The 12,145-nt window shown below is 45.0% G+C and overlaps 1 protein-coding gene across 2 annotated transcripts in view; it reads left to right on the plus strand.

Annotated features, from left to right (window-relative positions):
- pigk (phosphatidylinositol glycan anchor biosynthesis, class K) overlaps positions 1–12,145 on the plus strand; it is a 120,168-nt gene that overhangs the window by 62,040 nt on the left and 45,983 nt on the right. For both annotated transcript variants that reach the window (XM_043698684.2, XM_087990415.1), the window contains one exon: positions 9,813–9,888. In XM_043698684.2, coding sequence (XP_043554619.1) covers positions 9,813–9,888 — 76 coding nt within the window. The remainder of the gene's footprint in view (positions 1–9,812; positions 9,889–12,145) is intronic.

Below are 12,145 nucleotides of genomic sequence, written 5' to 3' on the forward strand. Positions count from 1 at the left end.
TCTGTATCTTATCTGACACAAGATGAGCCTCGTTATGGGAAGGGCTTACCGGGAGGGAGGGGGAATCACTTCAAATATATTCTTGTCACCTCCCTGAAAGAAATGCACCATTCCATCCCGGCCACACACACACACACACACACACACACACACACAATATCTCTCACCCAAGAATGCCCAAACTGGAAAGGAAACATTTCACCAAAGGGTCAGCCATTTTGGGTATATCCAGATGGATGTTGAATGAAAACAGCAGATGGAAACAGAGCATCTCTCCCAGCTGGCTGCTGATTCGACAGCCACCTGAGTGACCGAGTTGGACTGAATGGTCTGTTTCCATGCTGTATGACTTTATGCCCCACCTCTGACAATGTGTGTGGGTCCAGCGTTAAACTGTTTAGTTACCTCAGCACCAGAATGTCCCCGTCCATCCTGAGGAATTGTTTAACTCGGCAAGTCGTGCAGAGAAGTGCTTTTCATGACCTAAGGGTACCTAAAAACAAAACATGCTTTTCAACCAATGGGGTCACCATTGTTGGATAGCAGCCAACTCACATGCAGCCAGTTCCCAAAATCTGCACTCTGATGCTTTTCTTTAAAAAGTGATTATTGATCAAAACATCCTCTGGCCTCCTTCGAAATATTTGAAATATGTCAGTTTAGACAGTGCACCATTCTCTTAGAACCACACTGAAATGTCACCCACATCTTGTGCTCAAGTCCCTGACTGTATGTATGCACAACCTTGTAATGGAAAAGGGAGAGTAATACCACCTGAGCTAATGCTGCCAGCAATGCTTTACTGAAGCCTCCAGGGCAATGCACTGAAACGCTATTGATATTCAGTGAACTGGTGCTCTCTGTGTGAAGACAGTGCGGAGCTGAGCTACAGAAACTAGAAGGTCACCAGTCTGCACGAGTGGTCATGGGAATGTTAATTTGGATTTAACTGTCATGGTTTTAGTGAGAGATGATCCTATCTGTTACCAAGACTGCTGACTTTTACCTCTAACACTGCCAGCCAAAGACCTCTCTGACATCCAATGGAAGGTTCTGCCTTTGTCTCTCATTGCAACCTAATATATGATCCTACTCGCCTCATCCCTTGAGAAACGACCCTTGATGTCCTTGACCCATGAAGGTTAATGAGGATTTATTGATTATTCAGTAATATATGTTATTACTTTATTTCTTCGTAATGTCGTACTAAACATCAGAGGTCTGTTTAAGGGCTGAGTTGATTCAGGCAACGAGTAGATGAGCTGATTGGGTGTGTTCTCGTCTTTGTAGCAGGCGATGGCAGAGTAGTGGTAATGCCACTGCACAAGTAATCCAGACCCCCAGGTTCATGTTCTGGGGCCATGAGTTTGAATACCACCAGGGCAAATCATGAAATTTGAATTAATTAAAAACCTGGAATTGAGTTCTAATTTAATGCTGACCATGCGATTGTCATGACAAAACATCTTGTTCACTAAATTTGTGGGAAGAAATCTGCTGTTCTTACCTGGTCTGGCCATGTGACTGCTGACCCATAGCAATGTGGTTGACATGTAACTGTCCCCTGGACAATTAGGGATGGGTAATAAATGCTGGCTCTCATCCCATGAATGAATTAAAATAAAATCTGATTTCCGCCTGAGTTAGCTGATTGCATGATTTGTTTGAGCCACCACCTCTGGGCTAATGAAGGAAACATTCTCCAGTCGTTATTCACATCCGGAATCTTACCACTCTTAGGGAACTTTGTTGCATGCTTGGTGAGACAGTGGTAAAGTGCTACCACTGGTAATTCAGAGGCTTGGATTCAATCCCTGGGAATACTGGTTCAAATCCCACCACTACAGACTGATTAGAATTAGAATCACTACAGTGTGGAAAAAAGCCATTTGGTCCAACAAGTCCACACCGACCCTCCGAAGAGTGTCCCTTCCAGACTCATTCCCTATACCTATTACCTCTAACTAATACACCTAGCCTACTAATCCCTGAACACTATGGGCAATTTAGCATGGTCAGTTCACCTAACCTGCACTTTCTTGGGTTGTGGGAGGAAACCAGAGCACTTCGAGGAAACCCACGCAGACAAAGGGAGAACATGCAAACTCCACACAGACAGTCACCCGAGGCTGGAATTGAACCCGGGTCCCTGGCGCCGTGAAGCAGCAGTGCCAACCACTGAGCCCCTCTGCCATGGAAATTATCATTGTTGCAAAAGTTCATCTGGTTCACCAGTGTTCTTCAGGAGAGGAGATCTGGAACCTTACCTGATTTGGCGAAAGTTTGACTTCAGACCCGGAGCAATGTGATTGACTCTTAACTGAAATGGTGGATTGAGAGACTCAGTTAGGGATGGGCAGCAAATACTGGCCTTGCTGGTGATGCCAACATCCCGCAGGAGAATAACTTTAACAAGTGCCACCACGAGTTGTGATTGTGTTTGTTCAGTTTGTGATGGCCCCTGTGGTTGAATTACTCTCTCGTATATTTTGTTTTGGTTCGTGCCTAAAGGCTGGAGCAAAAATGAGGGTGTGCAGGTGAATCTGGATTCATAAGAGTTGGCATCTTCGAAAGAGGAAGAAGAAAGATGCATTAATATCTCATAAATAATGGAGTATGATTGATATTCTGTCCATGCCTGGAAATGTAGACACATTTCAAAAGCAAAATGGTGTAGTAAATGACATGCCAGATGCTCTTCATTTAATTCTAATTACTATAATGTAGGGCTTATATGAAGATTAGTAGTTGCATCTGCTCGGGTTCATCTGTCTTCCGAGAGGACTTTGATTTCTGTTTGCGTTTCGAACTTCATTAATGTTGATACCTTGTAGGGTCCTAATGAGCTGCAGCCATTTTCTGCCAACTCCTTTCTGACACAGGCTCTCCCCCGGAGTGGGGACCCCCTTCCACGGTTCCAATGTGGAAGAGGCAATAAGCAGTCGCAACGACGAAGTTAAGTAATAGATTGTTCTTGGCAGCACATGTGGATATTGGCTGTAAGAGCAGAGTATTTGTGGGGAAAGAAAGACAGACTTTCATTTCTAAAACCTCTGTCTGCCTTTGGAGGCACTAAAGTACTTTTGAAACACGATTCTTTTGTTATAGGAAGGTAAGGAGGAGGAATAAACTGTGTGGCTCCTCAGTGTTGTTCTGCTATTGTATACAATCGTGGCTGTTTCTCTGCTTTAGCTTCACCAATCCATCAGCTTGCCACATCCCTTAAATCTTGGTGAGATCAAAAATCTGTGCCTCGGCATTGAATGGCAGCACGTCCACAATGCTCTTGGGTGGAGACTTCTGAAGACTCGCAGCCCTTTAAATAAAGAAATTTCTCCTCATCTCAGTCCTAAATGATTATAGTCTTTCCCTGGGACTCTTCCTTCTTGTTCCAGATTCCCCAGCTTGAAGAAAAGGTCTGTGTTTACGCTGTACAATACTTTCAGTTAGGAAATACAACAGCTAATTCATACACAGTGAGGTCCTACACTTTTACACTATCTGATCATCTGTTTTTCGGTCTTGGTTGAGGGATAAATATTGGCTAAGGGAGAACTTACCTTCGTTCCAATTTAATATATACAGTACTACACTACTGAGAGCCATTGTTTATCTGAAAGAATGAGGTGGAATGGTGTAGGGCCGACTGACTTTGATATGTCAATTGAAAGACAGCACCTCCTACAATGCAGCACTCCCTCAGCACTGCAAAATAATATCCAGGTAAGTTCTGTGTTTGAGTCACTGCTGTGAGACTTGAGCCCACAATCTTCTGACTCGAAGGCGAGAGTCTTATTTATGAACAGCTTCTGCAGAAACTATTTGGTTTGCGACTGTGATCTGTGTTTTGAGTTGCTGGGTCAACTGAAGAGTTGTTTGGACGTCTAGTTCAATTACTTGCTCAGGAAACCCATACCAGTGTGGGGCACAGAAGCTCTCAAATTACCGATTTTGTTGTCAGGTTGTGAAGCAACAAGTAAATTGTGTGGTTCACTGATGCTCCTCATCCTTTAACCTGAGACCTCTCTAAAATCAATGTCATTTCTGTGAACCATTGCAGATCCTGGGTTGCCTTTGGCGATTTAGCCATTGGTTGCTCCTGATTTGTTAACTCTGTACCTGAATCCATTAATCGCGACTGTGCTACTAGTTTTGAGAATTTGCTGTCCTAATTTATGACCACACCTGATTAGATTCGCACCTTCCAATTGGTCCTAAAGTTATTTGTTATTCTCTCATAGCATTTATTGGCAGCTTAGAACAAAAACAAATACATTAGTAAGCCAGCTTCATAACAGCCACTGGGAACTGTTCAGAAAATCTTATAAGAGGATGGATGGGTTTTGAAGGGCCATCGGTTTGGTTCTCTATGAGCTAGGAATCAATAATGAGCTGCAGTCTGTAGGCACTTCTTTGTTCACCAGTTGTAAATTCAGACTGAAAATTCTCATCTTTTTTATGCAGATCCTTAAATGGTCACAGTGCCTATCCATTATCTGTCATCAGCTACAACGTTTTTCACCTCTTTTTGGTAGTAGTTGTGCCTCAGATGACTAGGCCTTAACTCTAGATTTCTCATCTTCAGTTCACCTTTCTTCCTTTCCCTTTAAAATACTCCTTAAATCCTATCTATTTCAGTTTTGATCCTATACCTATTATCCCCCAGAATGGCTCAGTTTCTGAATGTTATACAAAATCCCATATTGCTGGAAGAACTCAGCAGGTCTGGCATCATTGCTGGAGAGTAAGCAATGGTCCTGCTTCAGAACTTTTATTCAGTGTCTAAATGTTGTCTGATCTCACTCCTGTGCTGTGCTTCAGGACGCTGAAGGTGCTAAATAAATGCAAGTTGAATTGCACAGGGCTGAAGAGTTAACCACCTTGGACCCAAATGATGGTGTGGGCTTTTGAGTGTTGAGAGAGCTTCTGAGAGGTGCTCACGGGGAGTTCCAGTGGTGTTCATGCTCTGGGTCTGTATAGCATGTGGGAAAATCCACCAATGCCAGAGACGAGCTCCCACATTGAAACCTAAACTTGGGACACAAGGTTATGGCATTCTATCTTCCAGCGTAACTTTTTTTTAAAAGGCTACGGCCCATGTGTCTCATAATAGGGAGCCCAAATCGCAGGGAGGCAATGGCCTAGTGATATTAACTGTTAATCCAGAAAGTCAGCAAATGTTTTGGGGACCTGGATTTGAAAAATCTGGAATTGAGAGCGAATGACCATTGTTAATTGCTGGAAGAACCCATTTGGTTCAGCAATGTCCTTTAGGGAAGGAATCTGCCATCTTTACCTGATCTGGTCTACATGGGGCTGCAGACCACAGCAATGTGGTTGACTCTTAACTGCCTGATGGGCAATAAATGCTGGCCTGGCCAACCACACCCTGATCTCATGAATAAATAAACCTTTAAAAATGGAATGGAGCCATAAACACATCAGTGAAAAAGATGTGGTGGTCTTTTGTGTGTGTGTGAGAGAGAGAGTGTGAAGTGAGAAATTTTAATATAGATTGCACCATTAGTCACAGTAACGAAATAATGTCTGAGCTTGTGGGGAAAGATAATGAGTTCCACTTTAAAACAAAAAGCTTTCCACTAGGAAGGATCTCAAATAATGTGGACTCACTTGAAGGTTTATGAAGCTCCAGGAAACAGGTTGAATGCTGCGTGCAACAAGAGGGTGATTTAATTATCTTCAGAGATTTGCTACCAGCCATGTATTTGTTTTCTAAAAAAAGAAGTAAATTCAAAGGTGGAATGAAACGATAGGAATTCAGGAACATGGACTCAGAATAAACTGCTTTCTCATCTTTAACAGGTGATAGCAGCACCACAGCAGTGTCAGACATCTGAAGGGAATTGATTCTCTGAGTCCTGGGTTTATGCATGCATTTAGGAGCTGGATGTGGTTTGTGTCAGTGGCTGTTATAGAGAGCTCATTTTTAACTATCAGTGTTGGTTGGGCAGCTGTTGCACAGCTCTCCTCCTCTCTGTCGCTGTAGGTTAAGCTGATAGCCAGAAACTAAATAGTCAGAAAATATTAGTGTAATGGCACTTGCAATGGATCATCAGAGTTACTTTCCTACCACCTTTGTCTTAACTTTAAGAGAATGCCATACAGGTTTTTACATGAGTCAAAAATGTAATTATATCATAGAGTCCATAGAGATGTACAGCATGGAAACAGACCCTTCGGTCCAACCCGTCCATGCTGACCAGATATCCCAAACCAATCTAGTACCACCTGCCAGCAGGCACAACCCATATATTTGTACTTTGACTTCTAATTTTATTGTTATTTCCGATGTTGTGTCCATCTTTAAAAACATGTTCCTTCAGGAGGGTTATACTTGCATTAGAAATGGATCAGAGAAGGTTTCCATGGCTGGGGTTCACTTGTTGGGAGGCATGGTGGCTTAGTGATTTGCATTGCTGCCTCTCAGTAATAGGGTTCGATCCCAGCCTCGGGACACTGTCTGAGTGGTGTTTGCAAATGCTCATTGTCTCTGTGTGGGTTTCCTCCCACACTCTAAAGATGTGCAGGTTAGGTGGATTGACCAGGCTAAACAGTGCCCATGGTCGCCAGGGATAGGGTCATAGAGATGTACAGCATGGAAACAGACCCTTCGGTCCAACTCGTCCATGCATATCAGATATCTCAACCCAATCTAGTTCCACCTGCCAGCACCCGGCCCATATTCCTCCAAACCCTTCCCATTTATAAAAACCATGAGGGGCATGGATAGGGTAAATAGACAAAGTATTTTCCCTGGGGTGGAGGAGTCCAGAACTAGAGGGCATAGGTTTAGGGTGAGAGGGGAAAGATATAAAAGAGACCTAAGGGGTAACGTTTTCACTCAGAAGGTGGTAAGTGTATGGAATGAGCTGCCAGAGGAAGTGCAACTTCCATATCTGCCACAGATTCACCTGCACCTCCACACACATCATCTATTGCATCCTCTACACCCGATGTGGCCTCCTCTATATTGGGGAGACAGGCCGCCTACTTGCGGAGCGTTTCAGAGAACACCTCTGGGACACCCGGACCAACCAACCCAACCACCCTGTGGCTCAACACTTCAACTCCCCCTCCCACTCCACCAAGGATATGCAGGTCTTTGGACTCCTCCATCGCCAGAAAACAACAACACGACGGTTGGAGGAAGAGCGCCTCATCTTCCGCCTAGGAACCCTCCAACCACAAGGGATGAACTCGGATTTCACCAGTTTCCTCATTTCCCCTCCCCCCACCTTGTCTCAGTCTCCTCCATCGAATTCAGCACCGCCTTCCTAACCTGCAATCTTCTTCCCGACCTCTCCGCCCCCACCCCAGTCTGACCTATCACCCTCACCTTGACCTCTTTCCACCTATCACATTTCCGACGCCCCTCCCCCAAGTCCCTCCTCCCTACCTTTTATCTTAGCCTGCTGGACAAACTTTCCTCATTCCTGAAGAAGGGCTTATGCCCGAAACGTCGATTCTCCTGTTCCCTGGATGCTGCCTGACCTGCTGCGCTTTTCCAGCAACACATTTTCAGCTCTGATCTCCAACATCGGCAGACCTCACTTTCTCCTTCCCATTTATATACCAATCCAAATGCCTTTTAAATGTTGCAGTCTCCACCACTTCCTCTGGCAGCTCATTCCATACACTTACCACCTTCTGAGTGAAAACGTTACCCCTTAGGTCTCTTTTATATCTTTCCCCTCTCACCCTAAACCTATGCCCTCTAGTTCTGGACTCCCTCACCCCAGGGAAAATACTTTGTCTATTTACCCTATCCATGCCCCTCATGGTTTTTATAAACCTCCTTAAGGTCACCCCTCAGCCTCCAACGCTCCAAGGAAAACAGCCCCAACCTATTCAACCTTTCCCTATAGCTCAAATGCTACAACACTGGCAACATTCTTGTAAATCTTTTCTGAACCCTTTCAAATTTCACAACCTTCCAATAGGAAGGAGACCAGATTTGCACGCAAAATTTCAACAGTGGCCTAACAATGTCCTGTACAGCCGCAGCATGACCTCCCAACTCCTGTACTCAGTACTCTGACCAGTAAAGGAAAGCATACCAAATGTCACCTTCACTATCCTATCTACCTGTGACTACACTTTCAAGGAGCTATGAACCTGCACTCCAAGGTCTCTTTGTTCAGTAATACTCCCTAGGACCTTACTATTAAGTGTATAAGTCCTGCTAAGATGTGCAGGCTCGCTGGATTGGTCACTGGAAATGCAGGGTTACAGGGATAGTGTAGAGAAGATAGGTTTATGTGGGAAGCTTCATGGAAGAGAAGTCGATGGGCCAAATGGTCTGCTTCCAGACTGCAGGGATGCTGTGATTCCTGGAATGAAGGGATAATCTCGTAAGACAAAATTGAGGAATTTAAACCTGCATTCGATTAGATTAGATTCCCTACAGTATGGAAACAGGCCATTTGGCCCAACAAGTACACACTGACCCTCTGAAGAGTAACCCAACCAGATCCATTCCCCTATCTTCTATTTACCCCTGACTAATGCACCTAACACTATGGGCAATTTAGCATGGCCAATTCACCTAACCTGCACATCTTTGGATTGTGGGAGGAAACCGGAGCACCCAGAGGAAACTCAAGCAGACACAGGGAGAATGTGCAAACTCCACACAGACAGTTACCCGAGGCGGGAATCAAAACCCAGTCCCTGGCGCTGTGAGGCAGCAGTGCCAGCCATTGTGCCGCCGTGCTCATTGGGGTTTGGAGGAACGAGAGGGGATCTTGTTGACACCACTTTGTTTCTGGAGGGATTTGACAGGGTAAGTACTGAGAGAATGTTCCCACTCTTGGGCACAGTTTCAAAATAATGCAGTCTCCTATTTAAGCAAGAATTTCTTTTCTGACGATGGTTTGTGTTTGGATTCTTCTGCATTGGAGACTGGGTCATTGAATCCCTGCTGGGGCAGAGCAGACGGAAGTGTGATGGTTCCAGACAGGAATGTAAAGTTAAGGTTGCAATCAGACAAACTGTTATTTCATTGACTCCAAAGGCTGAACGGTGTTCTTAATGTTGGCTTTATTAAGGCACCGTCGTGTTGCTCAATGAGATTCATCTTGGTGGGATGATATTCCACATTTGTTGGGTGGGATATCACAAAGATCTTTCCTGCAGACATCCCTTCCTCCAAAGCACGTACTCAGCAAGAACTGGCAATCCACAATCTGTTGTTCAGATTCCTTAACATGCACTTGGCTCAACTTACCTGAGCAACCCTCTCTGAGAAGGAGCCACAAAGGGAAATATGTTTAATTTCTTTTTACCATTTCCATGTGAGCCACATGAATTCTCTTCCAGCTACCAACACATAACGTTGGGCCTCCCCTTCTCCATAGTTCCCTTCACATCACACTCCCTCATCGTGTTTCTCTGACTCTTGGAGACAAATTAATCGAATCGTAAAATCCCTACAGTATGGAAGCAGGCCATTCAGCCTATCGAATGCACACTGATCCTCCAGAGCATTCCACCCAGGTCCACCTCCCTACTCTGCATTTCTCATGGCTAATCCAACTAGCCTGCACATTCATGGACACTATGGGCAATGTAGCATAGCCAACCCACCTCAGCTGCATGTCTTTGGGAGGAAACCCACACAGACACAGGGGGAATGTGCAAACTCCACAGAGACAGTCACTTGAGGGGACTAACTTGAGATTGTTCAAACTTGTTACTTGATTTAGAATCGTTTATGTTTTAAAACTTTGAGCTTTGATTGCTGCAGCAGCTTGCTAAGAAATGGTTTGTAACATTTCTGTGTTTATTTTCAGCGATGTAACAGAAAGCCAGACAGCTCCAGTGCTGAAATATGTGGATCAACTTGCTGTGGCACAGATAATTCATCAGGTACGATTCAACCTTCACTGTTTGAATGTTGTAGCAATTGATTTAACTCCAGGGCCCGTCTATTCCTTGAGTGGATTCTATTTCAGCACATACTTGTCCAGGACATTTGTGGTGATGGGCTCAAAATACCACATCTATGTGTGATTTTCTTTTCTTTTTGCGCAATGGATGTGGAGATGGATCTGAAAAATGTGTCTTTGCCATCAGTCTGAGAGGACTTGAAAAATCAAACCCCACTTCCCCATCTCCAACCTCCCTTTCTTCTGTAGAGTTGTGAAATGTGCTGTAACCTACCAAATCTGTATCTATCTTTCCTGTAATTGTGTTTGGAGTTTGTCCAATCTGATTTCGGCCACAGCAGTGAAGCAGAGCCTTAATCAACGTCATTGAAGACTTGGTGTGTGACTGATGAGTTATCCCTTCTCATTCCCTCTTGATCTGCCTACAGTCGTTGATGTACGTGAGTACACTGGCCTCTTCCAGCATCTCTGCTTTGTTTTCTAACTGATTGGACCAGGGCACTGATGATCAGATTCCCTACAGTGTGGGAACAGGCCCTTCGGCCCAACAAGTCCACACCGACCCTCCGAAGAGTAACCCACATAGACCCATTTCCCTCTGCCTAATGCACCTAACACTGTGGGCAATTTAGCATGGCCAATTCACCTGTCCTGCACATCTTTGGACTGTGGGAGGAAACCGCAGCACCCGGAGGAAACCCAAGCAGGCACGGGGAGAATGTGCAAACTCCACACAGTCAGTTGCTTGAGGCTGGAATTGAACCTGGGTCCCTGGTGCTGTGAGGCAGCAGTGCTAACCACTGAGCACCGTGCCGCCCCAATAACTCCCTGATTCTCCTTCCATCAAGAGCCATGGGACGGTATCCATCTATCTTGAACATCTTGTGTATGTTGGCTCACTCAGGACGACACTGGAAGGTCACCTAAGAGGATGTGCTCAGGTCTCAGGGAGTGGGTCTTGAACCTGTGACCCGCTACCGCAGATATGGTATTCTGTAGCTGACACCAAGATGTTGCTGCTGTATGAGGCAGAGCTGGAAATTAGAGTCATAGAGCTGTACAGCACGGAAACAGACCCTTCGGTCCAACTCGTCCATGCCAACCAGATGTCCCATTTGTCAGCATTTGGCCCATATTCCTCCAAACCCTTCCTATTCATATACAAAACCAGATGCCTTTTAAATGTTGCAATTGTACCAGCCTCCACCACTTCCTCTGGCAGCTCATTCCATACACGTACCATCTTCTGAGTGAAAACGTTGTCCCTTAGGTCTCTTTTATATCTTTCCCCTCTCACCCTAAACCTATGACCTCTAATTCTGGACTCCCTCATTCCAGGGAAAAGGCTTTGCCTATTTATCCTATCCATGCTCCTCATGATTTTATAAACTTCAATAAGGTCACCCCTCAGCCTCTGACGCTCCAGGGAAAACAGCCCCAGCCTGTTCAACCTCTCCCTATAGCTCAAATCCTCCAACCCTGGCAACACCCTTGTAAATCTTTTCTGAACCTTTTCAAGTTTCACAACATCTTTCTGATAAGAAGGAGAACAGAATTGCACACAATATTCTAACAGTGGCCTAACCAATGTCCCACACAGCCGCAACATGACCTCCCACTTCCTGTACTCAATACTCTGACCAATAAAGGAAAGTATGCCAAACGCCTTCTTCACTATCCTATCTACCTGCGACTCCACGTTCAAGGAGCTCTGAGCCTTCATTTCAAGGTCTCTTTGTTCAGCAACACTCCCGAGGACTTCCTTCTCTCCAGTGACCCAGATGCTGTGTTTGTTCACCCAGCCATTGGTTTGTGGGCATTTTCTTCTGAGCAACGTTTCCCACTTGTAGCATCAGCATAGTCGCTATTAAGTACTGTTGCAACATACGTTGGTGTCAGACACACCTCTAATACATAAAGCATTTGTTCGGTCAAAGAAAAAGCAGTCAGCTTTAAATGCTGCTTTAGATTGTGAAGTAGTGGGGCATTGTCTAGGGATAATATTAATTGCAAACATCCGACTGACCCAAGGCTCACAGATCTGTTTTGTAAGAAGCTTCCAGTCAAATTAATTGAGTACCTCCTGCTGAGGCCTTTTAACCCTGTGGCACATCAGAAACCCCAACCAGGTGCAGCGTCTGTTGGCTGCTTCAGCAGCAAGGTTGCAGCTTCGACCCAGGGCTGCCCTGACACACAGTGTAAACTCTTGTCTGTTAAATTACCAAACAGAAATGGCC

Source organism: Chiloscyllium plagiosum, unplaced genomic scaffold (genome assembly GCF_037043375.1).
Source record: "Chiloscyllium plagiosum isolate Xiang-an unplaced genomic scaffold, Cpla_swu_hap1 HiC_scaffold_9, whole genome shotgun sequence".
In the NCBI taxonomy this organism is placed as follows: domain Eukaryota; kingdom Metazoa; phylum Chordata; class Chondrichthyes; order Orectolobiformes; family Hemiscylliidae; genus Chiloscyllium; species Chiloscyllium plagiosum.